We start from the raw sequence: 22,827 nt of genomic DNA on the forward strand, positions 1-22,827 counted from the left end.
GCTTGTAACCCTGACCGGGGCATCTTGGACTTTAACGGGACTTAGCCACCCTTGGCTACTTTTCAGAAATTTTGTTTTCAGAGGGGAATATCATGCCTGCTAGATTAACACTGATCGTGTAAGCCATGGTAATTATGCTGCATTCATTGTTGAGCACTTAGAAACTTTTGATAAAATAAGTGTCAAGCACTATGTGTAATTATTATGATTATTCAAACAAATTATTCTGGTCATTTTGTATCTTTGGATTTTTTTTCTTTTTGGTCAGGTTTCTTTGAGGACATCGCAGCAGAGGCCCAGTTAGACTCCAACAAACCTATCATCATGAAGAATGCAATCCACGCTCGCAAGTCACTCGTACGCAAGACAAAAAGCTTTAAATTCAGGAAAGAGAGAGATCGCAACCATGCTAGACACAGTAAGTATTCTGACAAGGTTATTACCATGGTAACAAATGTTGTTACCTTAGTTAGAAGGTAAACAATCACACTGTGGATGTGGTTTTTATTATTATTATAGGGGCCAAAGATTTCTTTCATAGGTTTATAAAATACACACACTTCATTAGTAAAGATGATGTAGAAGATTAAAATGTATACTTGTGAGGTTAGTGTTATGGGATTTATGTTTGAACCCTGCTTTCCCCGCTTCCTGTTGATTATTGTCAATTTTGTTTATATGTTTCCAAAATCATTATTTCCTATAATTTGTTGAAGTTTCTGGAAATACCATACTGGAAGTACACATACAGCTTTCGTAGATAGTTTTCACGTTTATTTTACATATTTGTCTCTTTGTTGTCTGTACTTAAGAATAGGGTCAAGAAAAGCTTAGTTTAATGTGTGAAATTGTTATATGTTATGCACTGATGCTAATATAAATATTGATAACAGTAAAAGTACTGTTAATGATAAATTATGATAATAAGATTTGATAAGCCTATATCTCAATTTGGTTCTTTCTGTCATCGCTAATTCTAAATGCAGGGAATCATTTGTTGGTTTGTTTAAAATGAGTCTGAAGGTGTGCAATAAGAGTATAGGTCTTGCAAGTTGACTAATAAACATAATTTCTCTGGCACACGCTCGCGTGAAAAGCACTTGTGCACAAGTTTCTTGCATTACACTAATGGTCCATGGTAGATTCTTTTCATTATAATCTTTGAAATTCATTTTCTGGCAACTTGTTTAACTCTCTTTTCATTCTTCATTCCTGTAACAAACACTTTTTCATCCAGCTAAATAGTGTTCCAGCTATATATTTTTTCATGTTTTTAATTTAAAAACAAAAGGAAATATGAAAGACAGAATTCAAGTGAAGATATATTGAATATTGAAATGGAAATCTACGTTTAATTGATTTTAGGATTCAATAAGGTTTAATTGAAATTATTATTAAAAAAAAACATATTCTGTTGTTCAAGGTTTACCAAATGTAATGTAATGTTTTTGTGGTTCCAATATATGTGGTTCCATTACCAACTATATCTTACCCCCTGTATTTAAATTAAAATCTTACTTAGCCTTCCATCAAGCTTTCTGGGTTATTTTTGATGAGTTAATTATTTTGATTTTGGTTGCTCTCATTCATCATGGTCTTATTTTTATCATTCTTTCTATTACCCATTCTTTTATTTGCTTTTCTCCATTATTTTACTCTTCCCCATCTTTACCCACAATGCAATGCCTTCCACCTCCCGCATTGCACTCCCGTGAATTGTTGCCTATCTTTGGTGTGTTCAATAACTTTAAAAATAAAAATGAAGGGAGGCAAAATAGCAACCCTGATATTCCGTCCCATGTCGATCGGCAACTAGCGCGGACGGATGCCACCCGCAAACGGGAGATCCGCCGTGAGGCTGTGGCAATGATCCGCGCCCAGTCGACCAGCGACCGTTGTCTGCGTGCTGATGCAGCCTGCGAGGCAATGGTCAGCAACGGCAACAGCCCGAGTGCAAACGGGAGTGTGGGAGTGCAGCATTCGGTCAGCTCCAGCTGCTTGACCATGTCCACCCAAACCAGATTCCCTCAAGCCCCAGATTCACGTTCTAATGAGTATCTGGGCGCAGAGGGCGCCACACGCTCACCAATTAGTGCCTTGGATTTGTCACTGCTGGGGACGAGCGTATAAGGAAGGTATATGGATGACCTTTGTGAATTCACTTTGTGCCAGCTAGCAATCGTGTTTAGAGCTAGAAAGACACCGTCCCTGTGTTGTCCGCATGTGTTGTTTCACCTTTCCTCCCTCCAAGTCAATCCTTCCTTCCTCTTTTACACTCTTCCCCTCTGCTTCCTATATGTTCATGTTCAGGATTATCTGTTTCATAGAAAACCATACTGAAATAGAATACTATTTCCTTGAAATAATAGTTATGAGAATAGTTTCTCTTACAATTTGCCAAAGCTCTGATACAGATGATAGACAGTTTGGGAATTTAGGTATAAAAATAACTTGATAAATTATCAGTCAAAAAGTATCTCAATTTTGGTTTCATGTTGTGATATTGATCTATTTTTCTCTTTTAATTATCAAACACTTTAAAAATATTCCATTTGTGTGCATGCTCATCCTAAGTAAGCAACACCCTGTTATCTCTTTGCTGTCTTGTAAAAAAAATCTTTCAGAAGAATCTGCAAAATTTTGTGATCTCTGTTGCTGTCTTCTAAAAATCTTTCAGAAGTATGTGCAAAATTTTGTGAAATTATTGGATGAACTTTATATCCTGCCTTTACCTTGTGATATTTTGCCTTCTTTTCTTGGTAAACTTTATACATGTACAGTATTATGTTGGTGATGGGCATTTTACCCTTCTATTTACGAAGAAACCCTAATATAGGGTAAAAATAAGAGCACTTTAAAAAAAATTAGAATTCAGCATGCATTCGGTTTCCAAAGGTCTGGGTTATGAAAGCTCTTCTTCCAATAGTAAACTGATAATTTCATTAGGTACATAAATGCTTTTTTTAAACATTTATTCATATTGTCTATTACTTAACACTTTAACCCCATGCCTTACCCTGTTTCCCAAATGTCCTTCCTCTACAACCAGCAGATTTATCCTAAAATGAATTATCTCCCAAAGTCTTGAGTTACCCCTTCCCCTTGCTACCTAAACTGATCCCATTTAATAAAACTGAATTATCATATTTTTGCATTTCAGGTACATGTAGTTTTGTATGTCGAGCATATAATCATTTAGCTGTCAGAAGTGCATCAACACTTATACTCAACTAACACTCCTAGGGGCCGTTTCATAAAGCTGTTCATAAGATAATAGCGACTTTCAGAACGACTGGTGAAACTTTTTTACGCGCTAAACCATCGCCAGTGAATATACCATTACCACAAGAAAGGATCACCAGTCGTTCTTAAAGTCGCTCTCAACTTACGAACAGCTTTATGAATCACCCAACAGCAATTATATGTTCTTGTTAACTTAAAGATAGAGTTATTTATATTAAGATCAAGTAGACAAAAGTTAGTGTTTATTAAGTTCATTCATATTGTCAGTAACATAATTATTAACACCCCCATGCCTTTCCCTTTACCTAAAAAATGCCCTACCCCCACACCCAACTTGTTTACCCACAGTGAATCTTCTCCCAAATTCTTGAGTTACCCTGTGTCTCTCTTATTTGTGATACCAGCTAATCAAACTAAATAATAATATTGCATTTCAGTAGTTGTGTATGTCAAATATATAGTTAATCTAACTGTCAGATGCATTTAATGTCTAATACATTGTACATTAGCGCTTAGACAATATAACTAACATTTCTGCCATCATATGTACATAAATCTTTAAGATTTACAGACATGTAGTTTTAACAATTTATTTACATGTACATGTAAAGTTTTCATTGTTTACCTTCAGGGAGATTAAGTTAAAAAACATGAAAATTAACAAAGCAAACACAAATATAATTGGTTATGTTCTGTTGTAAATCTAAAGATTACTCATGTGTCAGATCCTTTCTCAAATAAAGTGAAAGATGATACAATCAAACCATTTTTTTTTATTGGCAGATCCAATAATAATTAATCTGATGCACATTGGTAAACTTAACAATTTAATGCCCTGAAAAAGATAGGGTCTGTATAATTTTGTTGGTATATACCTGGTCCCAGTAACACAGAGGTTAGGAGATTATTTGAAAGAGCAATTCTGATTGGTTCCTTGTCAGTCTACTGAGCAAAATGCATATGCAACAATGATCTTGATAGGCCCTTTTGATAGGCCCTTTCATTTTGCGTTTGTTTGACATACTTTGTGTTTTGGGGCCCAGGTGGGTGTGACATGAAGTGATACTCTTTTTTATTTACAGTTGATTGTATCATTAATGTCACAGGGTATAGATCTATAAAAAATATATTTTTTAATTTTTATTTAATATACACTTCATTTCAATTACAAAATCAACTTCAGTACATGAAATGACAGAGATCATGTACAAATTATTATTTTAGTAGCAGTAAAGCATAAGTGATTGAAGGACATTTATTAAGAAAATTAGATAATTTCCAAGAGAATGAGCTAAATCTGATTTTTTAGAAGCACTCTGCGATAAGTGTTTGAAATTCCTTCATTAAGAAAATTAGATAATTATCGGTTTACTAATATACCGTTCAGATTTTTTTTTTTCACAAAGAATTCATCAGAGCATTGTCACTACACTTTTTTGAAATTTTGATTGTAAAGTATAAAAGTCCAATGTACTTCATACTTTCAAATTTTCACCACAACTTTTGATAGACTTTGAAACCCTTTGGCCTGTAGACTGGGCACTGAATTAACTTTAATTGCGTTCTAAGTTTTGATTAAACTATTGCGAGCCAATTTTATCTTATTGTGGAGGTTTAAACTGTGAGTAGATTTCTTACTCAAAGTACTAATAACTCTCTGTGAATAAAACATACCATACTTTTCTTATTCATCAAATCATGGGAAATAGACCAGGGGCCGTTACCAACATAGTTGCATTTAAGTGCAAGGCTTTGTACAATGGGCCTCCAGTAAACATTAGAAAAGTACTAATAACTCTCTGTGAATAAAACATACCATACTTTTCTTATTCATCAAATCATGGGAACTAGACCAGGGGCCGTTACCAACATAGTTGCATTTAAGTGCAAGGCTTTGTACAATGGGCCTCCAGTAAACATTAGATGACTGTACTGTAGTGTAAAGAAAATTTTGAAATTTTTGGCTTCCTATAATTTCATCACAAATTTAAATTGTTTGTGGCCTTTTTAACAATTGATGAATTTACATGGTACTTTGACCACCTTTTGAAACAGATCGTACTCCAGATGAAAGAAGAGGTATCTGTATTTTCTTTTCCTTCATTTTTTTTTCTTCATCAAATCGTGCTCTAGTGGGGTCATACTTCTAGTACAAATATGTCTCATAATTCATCTCAATATACTTGATCATTAATGGTGGACTTGGGTTCTAGGCTCAGTTTCATGAAATTTCATTTCACTTGTAAGTTTTCAATAACAGTTTTAAGCATCTAAAATCTCACCATTCAATTGGCCAAGAACAAATTTGTCATTCAAATCTTATATTGTTGATGAAAAGCAATATAAATTTGGGCCCTATTTCATAAAAACTCTCATGATGCAGGGGATTTCTTGGTATATAACACACAGCACAAAAAATAGCATTTTCAGCCTGTCACTCTAACAACAAGTTGTTTAAAACTTTTTTGTAATTGTTTAAACCTTTTAAACTATTTGTTTAAAAAGTCTCAACATTTGTTTTAAATGTTTAAACAGCAGTTGTTAGAGTGACAAGCTTAAACAATGTGCTTAAATGTTTAAACAGCGTTTTTACAGTGCATGAATTATCACAGATTGTATTATGTAATGGATAGCATATTTCATAAAATAGGACAGAGTGATCAATCATATAATTGGGTTGGTATTTCTTAGATTTTTACAATTGCCACTCTACACCCAAGTGAAGTTTGAAGTTATCAGAAATAGTAGTAATGGCATCATGGTAGTATGCTGTAGCCAGAATATAATAATATTTCCACCACACTTCGAACCATTTGTATAAAAGAGTTAAATGATGTTGTATATTTTATCTCAAGTTAAATTGAGGGAACAATATCAAGCATTAGATGGGATTATATTTATAATCATACTTTTCATTTCTCATTTCCTTTGTTATAAAAAAGGACACACAAAAAATTGTTTATTTTGAAAATACTAGTAATTTAGAGTGTATATATTAAAGAAAGGTACTTTTAAAAGCTACATAAGCAGCGTAATATGGTAAAGTAGATAACAGTGGGCTCTACAAGATCATCTTCATCATTAGGAAGGGTAGCCATGGGTAGATTAACTGACATCAAAAAAGACATTCGAATTCAGGAAACTAAAAAATACATTTTTAACCTACATTCCATCAATGAGATTCTTCATATAAATTCTATAAAACCAGCTTCTTCTTTTTTATTGAATATGGTCAGTAACATCTTTATTATGATAAGGAATTTCCATGTCAATTTTTAAAGTAATAAGAACAAATTAGTGTGCAGGAATTATCAAATTTTTCTGTAATTTTCTTCTATGAGTGACAACTGAACTAATGCAATTGTTTTTTGATGGAACATTTCAAATGGAAAACAAAATGACTTTGTTTGAGGAAAGGCTGCTTTCAGTTATAGAATGTTATTCTACATTGATAATATTAATGTGTCATTTTAGGATTGTATTGTTTATGGTGTGCTTTTATTCTCCAGGAACATTGTTTCGTTTATTTTATTTCATTTATTTTCATTTGTTTGTTGCTGTTATGTTTTTGTTCTGATAAATGGGGAATGTTTACATTCCTTTTTGTATTGTAGAAATTGATCATATGATTACATATGGATAATATTATTCTCATTTGTATCAAATATGTCATTTTCATCATCAGGGGTACATTTGATAGTTGTTATCAGCTACTGGAATCCTTGGATCTGATTGGTTGATGAATTTCAGTGAAGAATCATTGGCAATATACTTCATAAAACATGCCCCTGATCATCTTATTTTGTGATATATATGGTTAGAAATCTTGTCCACACCTTTTTTCTTCTTCACAATACTTGAATAAAGCTATAAAACTAAGCAGAGTATGGATCCTCAAGTTACTACTTTTTATGGATGAAATCAACTCACTCTAGAGACCCATTACTCCTACTGTTATTTATTTTAATATTCACATGCCAAGTTTGAATATTTTGCTTGTTTTATTGTATTTAAATTACCCTTGTGCTCTTGATATATGAAAATAAAGCAATATATGTGTCAAATTTGTATTTAAATATATATATTGTGACGATTTTGCATGGCATTATATGTGTGTCTATATATACATGTAGCTGCATGTCTAACAATTTTGCATGTTTTCAAATATTCAATCCGATACTTATATACATTTGTCTACTTCTTAAAGCATTTTACATATTTATATTTACATTTAGCACGATACTGGTGATCTGGTTTTTCATTTTCAAGAAAATAATTATACTGACATTTGAGGGAAAAATTCATGTAATTCATTGAAGCGGTAGAACATACAGGCTTAACAATCCAGGCTTCGTACACCTTTTTTTTGGGGGGGGGTATTCAAGGAATTCAGAAAGAACCTACTTGATTTTTTTGTAAATTCCAGTATGTTTTTCCCATTATCATTCTCAAGATTGATAAGAACATACTTACCGAAACATTAGGAGAGTGATGTGATCATTTATTCAGACCACCTTTTTTTTTTCTAAGAAGACTTTCTTAGAAAAAAAAACGTGGTCTGAATAGGTGTTTTGATAAAACTTGTATGTTCTCTCCTACAAAGTTGTTTACATACATGTAGGTCATTGCTAAAGTAATCTTCAACTTAGCTTCTTGATGGTGTAGAGGTATTCATTGCAGATGGAAATTTATGTCTATGTATTTATATACAAAGCAAGGCTTGTCAAATAAGTTTTTCAAAGTTACTCCTACAGGTGAGTATATATGTAGGATAACAGAGATCAATGATGATGCATTCCTCTATCCAGTTTAATCCCTATTTGTCTTATCATATTTTACCTCTAGTTTGCTCACACCTCCCTCTCTGTCTCTCTTTTCTCAGGTTTCGCCTCATTCCGTGTCGCAGACTCCCAGAAACTGTCCTCCCTCTCCTCCATGCGGCACTCGGTCGCCATCGGTAACCAAATCAACGACCACTTTGTCTTGGACCTGAACACCAGGGATGGCGACGACTCCTCCAGCGACCCTTCCCGTCGCTCCCTGGACTTTGATGACCTCACGATGCTGTCGGCGACCAAGGGCGGACTCACCAGCCCCCCTCACACCCTGAAGACAAGAGGGACGAAGCAGAGTTACGATAGCACAGGGAGCGGAGGAGGTGCGGACGATGAGAGTAGTTCGGTGTCCAGCAGCACGACAGATGGTCTGAACTCACCCATACCTGGAGAGGCTGATGATCTTCATGTTGCTTTCGAGCAGAAAATATGAATCTAGATTCCATAAGTTGATTGTTACTACAGTAATTGCCTGGCTGAAGGTGGAGGGTGGTATTATCCACTGGACAGCAAGTTATGATATGCACTGATTTAACTTGCTTTTAAGAAGGAAATAAGACAAGTTGTCCCATGGATGTTAGCCTTTCATACGTAGCCCTTGCCATGATCAACTTACTGCACAAAGGGGCCGTTTCATAAAGCTGTTCGTAAGTTAAGAGTGACTTTAAGACGACTGGTGTTCCTTTCTTGTGGTAAATGATATACACTATTGAATGTTTCTTGATGATTATTTGGCACGGAAGAAATGTTCACCAGTTCTTAAAGTCACTCTTAACTTACCAACAGCTTTATGAATCTGCTGCAAGGTTTGATTCACTAATGAGGATCAATTGGGAATGGATTCGGATCCAAACTTGATATCTATTTCACTCTACTAATTCACTAATATCATGAAAGAAATTACATTAGGTGTGTGTTTCATAAAGCTGATCATAAGTTACAAGTGACTTTATGAATGATACGGGACCCTTTCTTACAAGGTAAATCAACATCAATGACAATTTGGTGTTATTTCCCACAGGTAAGGGCCACCGGTCATTCGTAAAGTTGAACGTAACTCACAAACAACTTTATGAAACACCTACCTGGACCCCCATCTTACAAAGAGTTACAATCAATCGTAACAATGGAAATCCATCAGTGTCAAAATTCTTTCTACAGGAAATTTGCACAATGTCTTTTGTAAACAAAGAGAAGCACAGCAAATTTTCAAGAAAACATTGAATGCATGAATATACATCATAGTTAGAAAATATTTTGAACAAACATGCATAATAGATGTTGACCTTGCTGGCCATCCACAATTTTGATTGATCAGATCAATCGCAACTCTTTGTAAGACGTGGCCCAGGAATCACCAGGAATATATTTGAATGGGTTCTCTATCCCTGAGATCAAGTTAGTAAAGTTGAAGAATCAGAAACAGTGTTTCCCTTTAAATTGCACTCACCAACCCTCTGGTACATTAAAAGAATTGTACATGGAGATTGCATAAATTTTAGATATCAGTAGTGACAATTTTTTTTTCCTAACAATTGAAAGAAAACTGGGGATTTCTGTTGAGACAACAGTAACAAAATTTAGAGTGGCTTAAGGGAACATATTGTTATTCAAAGCTTTACTGTGGTGAATATGGAGTGATACATTTAAATGATATAAGCTTTGATCATATTATGCTGCAGGTTTCATATGTACAAAATAATTAGTTCATTCAGCATCTGTACATGCACATTAAATATAGGCCAAGGGTGTACATTTTGTATGTGGTTTATGTATACATGGCCTCAGCTCAGATAATTGTGTGATGCTTTTCAGTCAAAGTGCCTTAATTTGATATTCATTATGCGTTTGCATATTTCTTGGAGAAAACATTGATTATTTGGAAAATTCAGTTTGGTGTTAAATATCACAGTATTAAAGCATTATCACTCTACCATAGTCTAGATCCTAACTTTTGTTAAATGTGAATGCTACTTTGACGACTTGATTTCTCATAGTGTTATTCTTTTGAGATTGAGTTTTACCCAAGTTTTTACACTAGGTGCCTTATATATAAATAATTCCTCTCCTAGATGCCTTTGTATCTTGTTTAGAGCTCATTCTCAACTTTTATGATGTGACTGTTTTTTTTTCTTATTTTATGGCTTCAGTCACACCAACGAAATCTGGGTCTGTTGCATAAAAATTACTATTTATGATAACCTTGCCATCTAATGGTAACTACCATGGCAACAATAGTCAACAGCCAATTAAAATCAAGGATTCCATGAAAGATACCATTGGATGGCAAAGTTACCATAATAGTAACTGTTATGCAAGGGGGCCCTGAAAACTGACCCATTATATGTCGTAATGTAGCAGCTTTGATTGGTATTGTAAGAAAGAGCCTTCCTAGCCTAGCACCTTTTTGGGCAAAATAATTTTCTTTGGGTTTGATTTGATTAATTTAAAGGATAATAAAGGTTTAAATACATGTTCGAGGCTTCTTTAAGCCGACATTTATATCTTTTAACTTGACTAAACACACAATATGTCTTATTTTATATATTTGAGAAAGTCTTACTTGAAATCGAACAAGTGCTACGATCTTACGCGAAGCTCTATGCTGCCATTTTGTTTGGACTGCCAGGGACTGACAGTTTTGCGCTCTACATGTATGGTTGGCTATACTGTGGCTTACTTTCACTATTAAAACTCTACAATAAACTCAATGCAAAAAAAATATTTCAAGTCATATTTCCAACTGAATTAAATGTTTTTAGCCTCTACTTATCTGATTATTTTTTTTTTCAAATAGTTAAATTTTACATTTTAATTGTTTAAAAGCATAAATAACATCAGAATTTTCACTTCATCTAATTGATCATCAAGCCATCGCATAGTCAGCTGCGGATAGCGTGTATTACTAGTCTACTGCCGCAATGGGTTTTACCCATTCGTCTTTCTACTTTTAATCGTACACCCGAAGGCCTGGCAGTACGACATGATCTTTGGGTTTTTTTATCTTGAATGCTAGCGAAAGATCATATGGCTATTAATCGCGGCACACTTAATTATGTACAGGATACTAGTACCAGGTTGAGCATTTCGCAAGTAGAGCACAATTTGGTCATATCTTTGCTGGGGGTCACTGGAATCCCAGACAAAATGGCAGCCTGCTAAAGACTGAATACGCATCTCGTAGCAGGCGATGATTGCATTTTAAAAGTTGAATAACTTTGTAATTTGGGGGCCTACAGACCTGCCCGATACATCATATTGTAGGTAATAATGTTCGCTATTTGATATTGATGTAAATGTGCAAATCCTTCATTCTCCTTTAAGTTTGTAATCATTTCTCATGTAGCAGTGTTATCAGTCATTCAATATGAACTAATTCGGTGAAGAAATTTTTTATCATACAATAATTGTAATGACCGTAATCAAATTTTCAGTGCTTCATAAATTCATATATGCATTTATACATAAATATCTATCTATAAACAACTCAGAAATGTACATCTAAGAATACTCCTGTGCATGTACATGCTCATCTTATTCATGAATGAATCGTTTGTATCACTGCATTTAATTGGTTAATTAACAAACAGCACATTTGACGCTGTAATTAGAGTAATATGTAGATATGGTGCTCCTTATTTTAATCTGCATTTGACATGTTTTGTGTATCACTTTCTTGCACTTGTGGTATGGGATAGAATAGTCAACATAGAGAGTAAGGTTGAGAAAGAGGGAGTTGTGAGAAGAGAGGGAGAGAGTGAGAGATGGGAAGGGGGATGGGGCAAGAGTATATGAATAATGAAATGGGAGTCGGGTATTTGTGTAAACTTGCGGCACCTAGTCGAATTTAACTGTTAAACGATATAACCCTTGTGATATATTGTCTTTCAAGTATATTGGAATATTATCTTTTAATCCATAATAAAATCAGATTTTCATACCAACCGGTACCTCTATATACCATTGACCAATGTTTTGTGCATTAATTATCACTAGTGCCTGTCAGGATGATTACTATGAAAACTTAAATGTACCTTAAAATATTGTTTAATCAAAGTGTAGATAAATTCTTTCATAAACTGTGCCCGATTTCATTTCAGCTGTGGGAATATTTCATGAACTCTTTATGCGAGGTTATGCATTGACGTTTAAAAACATTTAGCCCCGTCTTACAAAGGGCTGCGATGGATTCAAATTAAACTCAAATTCTGCTTGATCTGAAATTTATCACATTTAACTTTATAATTTTAGATCAGTCATAATTTGAGTTTGTTTTTTAAGACCGTGCCCTAGAATTTATCCATCATATCAAAATTGCAATCGAGTTGACAAATCTATTTTGTAAAATAGTGATTTCCCTTTTCTCAGACAAAACCCCTGTTAATCATAAACTTTTTGTAAATTCTATATGAAATAGGTGTCATATGAGACAGTATTTATGCCAAGATGCAGTAACACAATTTGTCTGATACCCAGATTAGATATTATTTCAGTTATAAACTTAGTTTATATTTGACTTTTATATTCAACGGTGTAAAAAAGAGATCTATTGTTTAAAGTGAACCATCTGTATAAAGAGAATGTGTATTTGAAAATACCTTTATTATTTTAAGTGCATGTTATTTAATCGGATGAATAGCATTTAAGGTGCTCTCTGCGAAAGTCTTTTTACCTGAAGGAAAAATAAAAATTAGTTAAAGAAATTTTTTATTCTGTTTTATATCATGTAAACCTCATGTATAGGTACCAGTGTAGAGATATTTGATGAAAAGAAATGATTATTTTTGTATAACCGGGGATGCAACATATGTACATAAATTACTGTATATTGAATAAGCCTAAGTGAATTATGCATTTGAATTATTGTTTGAACGATGACGGCGTAATATTAGAATGCGAATCAATCATGTGTCTTTGAAATTTGTAGAAGTAAAGACAATTGATGAAAAGTTTGTATATATTTCTTAAATTGCTTTGCAAATCATTGCAATGATTTATTGATTAAAAAAAAGAAGATCTGTATGAATTACACAAGTGTAGACCAATGCTTTCTTTGTGGAATAACTTTTGTGAAGAAAAGGTGGACGATGGTGATGATGACAATGATGATGATGACGATGATGATGGCAGTGATATTGATGTTCAGTAATACCTTGGTCACATTTGTTCTACAGCAGCCGTACGGTGAGTCGAGAACAGCCGTTTTCACATTTTTTGTCCAACTACATATAGGTGGTTTGAATTACAATTAATAAAACAGCTGTTTTCGACTCGCCGTACGGCAACCATAGAGCAAATGTGACCAAGGTATGACTCTTCTAATGAATATCAATTTCTTCTTGAAATTCAGTGGAGATGAAATTTAGTTCTATTGATTGAACTTTTGAAGAGTCTGGGCCCAGAGAATTAAAATCGAAGGTTGGTATTATGATTTAACATTGTGAGTTAAGATATAGGCCTACTGCTACTTAAATTGCACTATTACCAAGTGTCAGTTTTTATCAAAAACAATTTTTTTTCTTCTAGGAACTGTAAGTAGTGTGAAATGAAATTCCATAAAAGTATGTTTTGTCAGAGAAATACATCCATTGATTTTAGCACTGTCAACATGAGAAACAAAAAGACGTGAATTTCCAGCTTACATTCAAAATTTAGTCATTGCAATAACTTCCTATATTTTTATTTCACAAAGACGAAATAAGATAAATCTCACACAAACAAAAATGCATTTTATTTAATTCATCCCCCTCCCTGTGGGTGTCAAACTATTCAACTTTTGCTTAATACCATGGTCACATTTGCTCTACGGCGAGTCGAAAACAGTCGTTTCAACATTTTTTGTACCAACTACATAAGGTGGTTTGAATTTAAATTAATAAAACGGCTGTTGTCGACTCGCCGTACGGCGGCCATAGAGCAAAGGTGACCATGGTATTACTTCCAGGTCGCCAAGAGACAGGAACTTTAATTTATACAACAATGAAAAGTCCCTTTAATCGATCTTACCCTCGATGCCTATCTCATTTACATAGTTATTGTTAGTTCTGTCCAGGGCAGTGACTGTACCTTTCCTTTTAGAGGTCTTGGGCAGTGATCCGCAGAGCAGCTGTTTGAGATGTTATAGAGCAAGTGTGTGTGTGTGCCTTTACTTTTTAGTAGATTTCCAGTAGATTTTTATCATCTCAGACTTTGGTGAGCACACAAGTCATGAGTAGATTTTAGAAAAAGGAAGAAATTGCCATTTTTAATCATCATTTTAAAGTTACATATCTTTAGTTATTTTCATTGAAAAACCTGCTTTATTAATTTTGAGCTGGAGTTTACCCTGCATGAGGTCAGATATAAAGTGCGTAACAAAAAAAATGTTACACTTAGAAAAAATCCTGTGAAATTACACATTTGTGATATCCTAAAGATTTTTCCACATTTTAACATTGGTACAGATCCATTAAAGCAAATGAGGATATAACTGTCGAAAAATATTTTCGCTTAAGTGAGCACCACTTGCTTTTGAAAAGTTAGTGAAGAATGACTTGCGCAGAACTTTGAAATAGTTATGCGAATAAAAGTAGACCCTAATCACGAAGAACACATGGAATTTAGGTAGTAAAATTGATTTGAAGATATCTTTTACCTTTTTTAAAAACTTGTTTCCTTGCCAAAATCACTTCGAAGGGTGCATTGCACCCCACCCCACTCTCCCACAAACCAATGCCACAAAACTGTGATTTACATGAAATGGCTTAGGCTTGATTTTCATTTTGTTAATCATTGTCAAGCTTGGAAAAAGTGTGGAGAAACAAGTATTAAATGAAAAATGAAATGTAAACCCACTTTAAATGATAAAAACTTAGTGAAAAAATGCTGGAGATGTCTGATATAAACTTTTGTTCAGATTCAGTTATGTCCTCAGATCCAGCTGGCACAAAAACGGTAAAGGTTGTGCTTACTAAGTGTTGAAATTTAAATTTGGGTGGAAAAATTGTTACGAAATGCTTGAATGTATCCGTTTTATTTCAATTGACTAAAAGTGCAAGGGAAATGTATGAGAAATGTTTTGCAGGGTAAGTTTGATTTCTTCCTTTCCCCTTGACATAGTGTGAAAACAAGCATTTCTAGGCAAACAGATTTCTGTGAGCTTTACAAAAATGGACAGTGCTCACTCAAGTGTAACATCCTGACAAAACTTATACTTTAATTGGATAGATGATACCCAAACCTAAGATTTCATGTGAAAAAATTACCCCCATGTTGTATATTTTTTAATTCCAAGGGCTTTTTCAAAGTGTAAACTTTTTTGATACGCACTGTATATGCAGCATTAAACCATTTTAAGTTTTCTGAAAGTCGTGGATGATACAGAGATTGGATGCATTTTACCAATGTAAGACCTGACTAGTGTCTGATGATGAGAAGTCATGGTTCCGAATTCACCCAATTGAATGTATGTTGTAAGAAGATGTAATTATCTTGATGATGTGTAAGTTGCTTTTTCTTTATTGACTGATCATCATGAATAGTGATCTGAAACAGAGACATTGGACTGAAATTGATTTTATTGTTGAACTAGATTTTAGAATTGATGCAGGATTTTATTAAGTAATTCTGTTTGAGTAAACCCATGTGACACAGAAAATTTTAAGACAAAAAAGCATCCATCCTTCATCAAATTGGGATTTATTTTCAACATCTGATTCTGATTTCATTCAATATTTTTCATCGTATTAAAATATATTGCATGCAATGCAGTTGATAGGCATTGCATTCAACTGGACTGGCTATGTTTAGAAATCACAAGGATCAAAACAATACTATGTACAGTGTGTCCAAAAAAGAGGAAACACGGTTTCAAGAACAGATATCCTAATCAAACAAATTGGATTCAAAATTGACATTACAATGAGTTAAATCTTCTGATTTGTGACTGACTACCAGGTAGATACATTACGCATGGCAGATTACGACCCATAAGTGAAGCCAGAAAATTGATTTGTGCAGAAACATCAATCATTGTTTCTTAAATAAGTCTTGACTAGATTTTTACTGCACGACTTGATAATTGGAATTTCAATTTCAAACTGCTTGATGATCAATGTGTAGATTCATGTGACATCTAAGGTATCAAGATAGAGATGATATAATGATGTAAATAAAGATATTAGAGAAAAGGTAAATCGAACCTTGTTTTCCTTTTTGTTGGATACACTGTATATCATCAATTTATTAAGTTCCTTGCATAATTTTCTGGTAGAAGTGGATCACAATTTGCTGATGGAGCAGCCATTGTCCTCTAGTAACATTCACAGTCCTATAATACTTAATGAGTACTGACCAGCGGCACTCTTACTCGTCTAGGGAATGCACTCTTTAATGCATCTATTTGCTACAAAAAAAAATCAACTAACTATTATAATGGCATTCAATCACCCCTCGCTTCTATTCAGCTCAAAGAGTACATCTAGATGGTCTAGTGGTTCTGTCCCTCATCTTTCACACAGAGGGTTGTTGATTCAAATCTCAGCCATTGCATGTTTTCCTTCAGCAAGAATTTATCCACATCGTGCTGCCCTCAACCCAGGTGAGGTTATGGGTACCTGGCAGGATTAATTCCTTGAAACGCGCTGAGCACCGCTGAAGAAGTTGCAGCTTCAGCTAAAGCTGGGGTAATAGTTGCACCTTGCATCCTCTGCAAAAGGTGCTATGTAATCCAGTTCCATAACGAAAGCATCATGGCTTTTCCTCATATACAATGAATGGACATTGTAATGGCTTTACACAAAACATGTCTACCTTGCTCCTTCAACTTGAGAAATAAAAAATCCCTGGCATCGGTGATCTGGCCGTCATGATATCCATTGTCAGCTTACACGGAGGATGTTCTCAATAGAAGGTGTTAGTAGCCTTACCAGAGCCTCGGTGATGAATCCAAACCCAACTAATGATATACTGGTGATATGTGGACAGTCCAAGATCACTGCAAGCAAGGAACATACATCTATGTAAATATACACTACATTTATAAAACAATGTTGAAAAAAATATAACATTTTGATTATTATCACTACACTGAATTGTATCATTTTTGTGTAAAAGTGTAGCGACTGTAATATATCAAGCTTCTGATCATCATCATCATCACTATCACTATCATCAATATCATCATCATTATTATTACTACTACTATTATTACTGTGATTACCTGTAATGGCTTGAGTACTGGCCACTGTCATGAAAAGCCTGGTCAGTAGAAGGGTTGTATAGATATGAGTCTCTCCCCAAATGACCACTGGAATGACCAATAGCTTCCCAGTAGATGAAAGTAAAAGTGCTTTAACAAGAAGAGATGATCTAAGGAAAAGAAAATAAATGACTACCGTAGTCACTTACAGGGTGCAACTATTCAAATTCAAGCATTAATTATTAATCTATATATATTTTTTACCATATGAGAGACACTTTTCATGTAGAAAAGGTGTAATTCTCGATGAATTTTTCAAACTTTCATCCTAAATTCTAAGTGGCATCCCTGCTATCATTGAAAAGTTACATGAATCTCTGTAATTAATGTCAAAGGAGAGTCTTAAACCAGTGCTTAAAGTCTACAGAGGACTTGATTTCAATTGATCAAATTACAGTACAGTATGCCATTTCGACAGCTTTCATCTTGCAAATGAGAGCCTTAGTCTAATTCAGTAGCTTTACAGAATAGGCCCTTGATAATATTCCTCTTAAATACTTGTTGCAATATTATATTGAAATCAAAGACAAAATTCATTCTAACAATATGAATCCTCATAGTGAGTACATAATACAACTGAACTACTGAGTAACTTGTAATTTCCATTAATCACCAATATATAAACTAGACAAATTGACAACCAATTCATGAAAAAAATATGATATGCAAAAGTGAATCAGTTCAAATTCGATTTTATGAGCTAGATCAAATGATAGCTAATGATTATTTAGTGAGATACATGAGAATATTTATGCTTATAAGATTAAATGATAGACTTAATACATTCTTTTATGTGAACATATGATTTAAAAGGAAACATTGTTTATATGCAAGATAATTTTTCATTTTATTTCAATACCTTCCTTTCCAATGTTCCCAGGTGTCGGAGAAGGCAGCATGTAAAACGCAGATACCTACTACTCCAGCAATAAAAGCTAATAATTCTGGAAATAAAGATAGGGAAAATATACAGAATCAAGACATAAATAAATCTTACAAGTCTGCATACATATAAACGTGTGTAGATTGATACTGATCAATCACACGTTGACAAGTATGAAAACAAGACCACTATAAGTGTGTGAAATCATTCTCACAAAATCCTAAATTTTCTGACATCAAACAAAAAATGTGTTTTAATTATGTATGTTTTTACAGAGCCCCCAGTGAGTCAGACCTTAAATTCACCCAAGAACCAAGGCCCCAGACTGTCTAGCAAACAAATGTCAACTTACCTAATCCTGCAATCGTGAACATGGCATAGAAGTCCCACTGGAGGGCGTAGTGTAGGAATGGCTTACTTTCCTCCTCAGAAGGGGCATCAGATTTGTGAGCCCATTTCATATAGGCATCACAAAGAAGGCACACAATGCACAATCGCCAATGGAACTACAGGACAAAAATCAAGAGTTAAAAGAGAAAATATTGTGCAAAATGATTTTTCATATAAAGTGAGCATATTTTTTATATTGGATATGTAACTGTAAGCATGTTTTCTTAAAAAACAAACAAGAAATGACTTTCAGAACTATTATGAAAACATGAATGAAAATTATTATGATTTTATATACATACAATTTCTTTTCATATCATAACTAAAAAAAAAAAAGGTGATGCCAAAAACATATTGAGTGTCCTGATAGAGCAGTAGAGTTTCAAAGAATGAGCTGAATTTAAAAGTTAAAAAAGGGAGGGAGGGGTATTCCATTTATTCCTGAAAGATGGTTGAAATGGGACAAAAGAAACTAATGAATTCAATTGGAATAATTCATCTCCAGGTTTGAATGCAAAACTATTGACTTACTGTAATATCTTTGTTGAAGAGTACGTGCCGATATGCCTGCGGTTTGAAGAGTAGAGCGTCTATCAGAACAATGACAGGATCAAACTCTACATACTTGTCCACTACTTGCTTGCACTTCTCCTGTTCAGAAATGAAAAATATAAGAGATCACAAATGAAAGATACCAACTTTGGGGCCTTTGGTGGTGAGAGGGCCTGCTTGCTTATTCATATGGAACACTATTCTCAAAAAAAAGATTGTTATTTATAATATTATTCAGAGCGTTATTAAAGAGTCAGTATTCATAGGACAGGCCATAGGCAAGGCTCCACATTATCTTTTTTTGGTGGTGGCCCGTTCGGGCCACCAAAGCCTTCAAATAATTTTTTTGGTGGCCCATTAGTAAAGTTTGGTGGCCCAAAAAATATAAAGAAAAACATTAATTAAAAATGAATAAAACAAACTGAAATATTCTGCAGTCACTATAACACGTACCACTATTCTTTGTACATCTTGTATGTAAATCGTGCTTGCTATTATTTCACTTTGCTTATTTTGTGGTAATATATTTAAATTGTTCTATCAATGACACACATTCATAATGGTAAAGTAAATAAATAGTGCATATAGCAAACTCAGATAGATTTACAAAACAATTTTTCCTTTCTTCCTTTTTGATCGTAAAATCTAGATTATGCAGGCCCCAAATCCAGTTTATTTTATCTTTTCCAGCATTTTATAGCAGGAGAAAATCACAGAGAAATATGCTGCATAATTAAAACAAACATAAAGGGGGGAAAAAACAAATAATTTTTAGAATAGTATATTGAAAAAAAATGTAAGAAAAATGAATAAGACAAAATTATCAAAAAATGGGGAAAATTATTATTATTATTCCGTAGAAACATGTTCTTTAATCAGGCATATTCAATGGGAAGGGGTATAAATGGTTTAATCACTGTAAAAAAAAGAAAGAAAAAAGGCAAAAGTTATCTGGAAAAAACAGTGAGAAAATTCCTTCCCTATATTTGACAAAATGATGGAAAAATTCACATTTCATATCAATGAAATGCCTTCCCAAAGTATTTACTTCCTTAAAAGTGGTTTAAGAAGTCATTTATAAACAAGAAGAGAGAAGCTGCCTATTTATTTTTGGCTAGAAGAGACACAGCGTCGAAATAAACCAAATATTACCATACATACAAATGCACATATGGGACTGTTATGTACTCACCTATGTGTTTTATGTGTATTAATGCATGTGGAAATCGGCCTTTTTGAGTCAAAAGAGAGGTCATAATTCCTCCTTTTAATGCTTGCAAATAATCAGGTTTCAGAAATATGGACTGTAGACGGGCATTTCACTGGTGTAAAATGTGACTTTGACGTAGATTTTCAAAGTTCTGGGGAAGATTTCTTGGCAGTAACATTTTGTATCACAGCTCCCTGAGTCTGAATAGTCTGCTCGGGCACAGCTAGCTGCAGTGGTTTCGATGCATGCAAAGCTCAGCCAGACAGCCGGTGCGGCCGGCTGAATAATAGTTACTGTATGCTAGCGGTAGGCCTACATACTGTCATGACTATGCAATCTTTGTGTGTGTGTATTTGTGTGTAGATTAAAAAAAAGGCGCATGACGAATTGTCTTGCAATATGATCTGTAGAAAGTTGATAAATGCATGCAAAATCGGGAGAAAAATTGCACTACTTTGAAAATTATTGGTTGCCCGATTCGAGCCACCAAAACTTAACATTTTTTCAATAATGGTTGCCCGCGATGAATTTTTGGTGGCCCTGGGCCACCGCTAATGTCGAGCCTTGCCATAGGGCACTTATTACATAACAAATGGAAAATGGCAATATTTAAAGTTAAAACTAGCATATTCAGGCCAAGTATTGTGAAAGTAAAGCATTGACCCCCATTGTAACTTTCCAATCATGACCTACTTTTGGCATAGGACAGGGTGAAACTGGATGCCAATTTCTGTTATAACACATGCGTCCGTATTAACGTGGGGGAAGAACAATAGGAAACAAGATAGCGGCGTAAACATCGGGCAAGTCTCTTCCATCTTTTCATAATATTTTTCTCATTTTTTTGATAAATTCTTTTTTTTAAATAAAATCGATAGTGTGGAAATGTCGGAAATGAAGTTGTAATCCATGTAGGCCTACATGATTTAGGGCTAGATCTTTAAGAAGGAAAGTAGAAATCTCAGGGATGTAAGTTTCAGGTTTTGGGGCTCTCTGTGCAGGTGAATAGGAAGACCTGGCTTCATTGAGAGTAAGCTTACATTGTCATTAATAAATGATTTTTACTCTCTAGAAGCCTCCTGACTAATCTTAGTTAAGTACCGTACATAAACATATGGCCATTGGATTGAGTCCCCTTTACCATGTTTACAGATCACGCTAGAACTTCGGTCTCTGTATTTGGTGAGTGAAGCCAACGGAGTTCAGCAGAACAACCAACATAACAAAGACCGAAGCTTTTTGTCTAGGTGCATCCTAGACAGCTGGCAGCCGTCTGTTTCGAGGAGTGTTTTAAAAATTTTTAAAATTTCTCCTCGTACACAGACGGCTCGCTATCGTGCAGCTACCATTAGGGGACTTGCAATGCAAAATCCCCCCGTCGGGGCTTTTCAATTTTTGTCTTTAATGAATAAAAATTTCGAAAATTATAGTGACCAGAGTGCAAATTTATATTCCCTCTTGGCATCAATTGCCAAAAAACAGAGAAAAATGAAGTTAAAAGGGCAAATCGTGGTTTAGGAAACCACTCATAGATTTGTGTACGCGCATTTGTGTACAAAGTGAATGGAGGTGGAAATAGGGAACCGTGCGTGCGACTGAATAAAGCGCTGCTGTATGAAGTAAACGGTGGTTACCTATATCACGATAATGCCGTTAAAAGGAACAAAAACAGTGACTTACCTCGGCTGTCGCGCAAATTCACTTCCCCGTATTATCCGAACTTAAGTACATAAACATATGGCCATTGTGACTTGAGTCCCCTGTACAGATCGCGCTAGAACTTCGGTCTCTGTATTTGGTGAGTGAAGCCAACAAAGTTCAGCTGAACAACCAACAAAACAGAGACCAAAGCTTTTGGTCTAGGTGCATCCATGATCCACCCAGGCCAGGCACCCGAACCTGACGTTGGATCTGGGCACCGCAGCCGAAGAGGCGAAGGGGCAGTGCAGTGCCAGTGCCTCGCCGCGCCTCCGGCTCGCTCCGGGCGCGGGCGTGCGCTAGATACGAAAATGACTTACACAATGAGATATTTTGATGATTCCATTGCCATAATCATGATATAGTTCTCTTGAGTAAAATCCACATTCAATACAACGAAAATCTGCACTTTGCTTCACTTCATTCGCCATGTTTTAACGGAAGAATTCGCCGTTATTTTACTGTTCTTAAATTGGACATGGAGGCTGACATTTTGTTTTACTAATTTACTAGTTTCTTTTTTTAGAGAGAAATATTTATTTAAAAAAAAAATTATTGTTATAACTTTCGTAAAATAAAATATAATTACAATTTTATAATCTTTAATTTCATAATAAGTATTTTTTAAAACAAATAAAAATCAATTGATCCATATTGAAAATCATTTTACTGATGCAGGATACTCTTTTAGAAATAAGCAGTCATGTGTTAATAATAGATAGGCCTACAGTATCCTAGACCAGTCCAATGTTTCTACTTTTGACAGGCCCAATTGAAC

At 34.5% G+C, this 22,827-nt stretch overlaps 2 protein-coding genes across 4 annotated transcripts in view; one reads left to right on the forward strand and one right to left on the reverse strand.

The window, feature by feature from the left end:
• LOC121418524 (pleckstrin homology domain-containing family D member 1-like) overlaps positions 1-13,100 on the forward strand; it is a 67,243-nt gene extending 54,143 nt beyond the window's left edge. Inside the window, exons 11-13 of one of the 3 annotated variants that reach the window (XM_041612438.1) lie at positions 269-418; positions 1,766-2,135; positions 8,126-8,212. In XM_041612438.1, coding sequence (XP_041468372.1) covers positions 269-418; positions 1,766-2,130 — 515 coding nt within the window. In that variant the 3' untranslated portion in view covers positions 2,131-2,135; positions 8,126-8,212. Of the gene's footprint in view, positions 1-268; positions 419-1,765; positions 2,136-5,298; positions 5,323-8,125 lie in introns of all 3 variants that reach the window. The other 2 variants (XM_041612436.1, XM_041612437.1) reach the window with 2 other exon arrangements.
• A 2,636-nt stretch (positions 13,101-15,736) lies between these two features.
• LOC121418525 (protein ARV1-like) lies at positions 15,737-22,560 on the reverse strand. Its single transcript, XM_041612439.1, has 6 exons — positions 22,370-22,560; positions 19,121-19,240; positions 18,552-18,705; positions 18,176-18,260; positions 17,278-17,426; positions 15,737-17,052 (listed from the first exon to the last, which is right to left on the reverse strand). The coding sequence occupies exons 1-6, from the start codon at positions 22,478-22,480 to the stop codon at positions 16,937-16,939; spliced, it is 735 nt and encodes a 244-aa protein (XP_041468373.1). The 5' UTR covers positions 22,481-22,560; the 3' UTR covers positions 15,737-16,936.
• Positions 22,561-22,827: the final 267 nt, after the last annotated feature.

Source organism: Lytechinus variegatus, chromosome 7 (genome assembly GCF_018143015.1).
Source record: "Lytechinus variegatus isolate NC3 chromosome 7, Lvar_3.0, whole genome shotgun sequence".
Classification (NCBI taxonomy): domain Eukaryota; kingdom Metazoa; phylum Echinodermata; class Echinoidea; order Temnopleuroida; family Toxopneustidae; genus Lytechinus; species Lytechinus variegatus.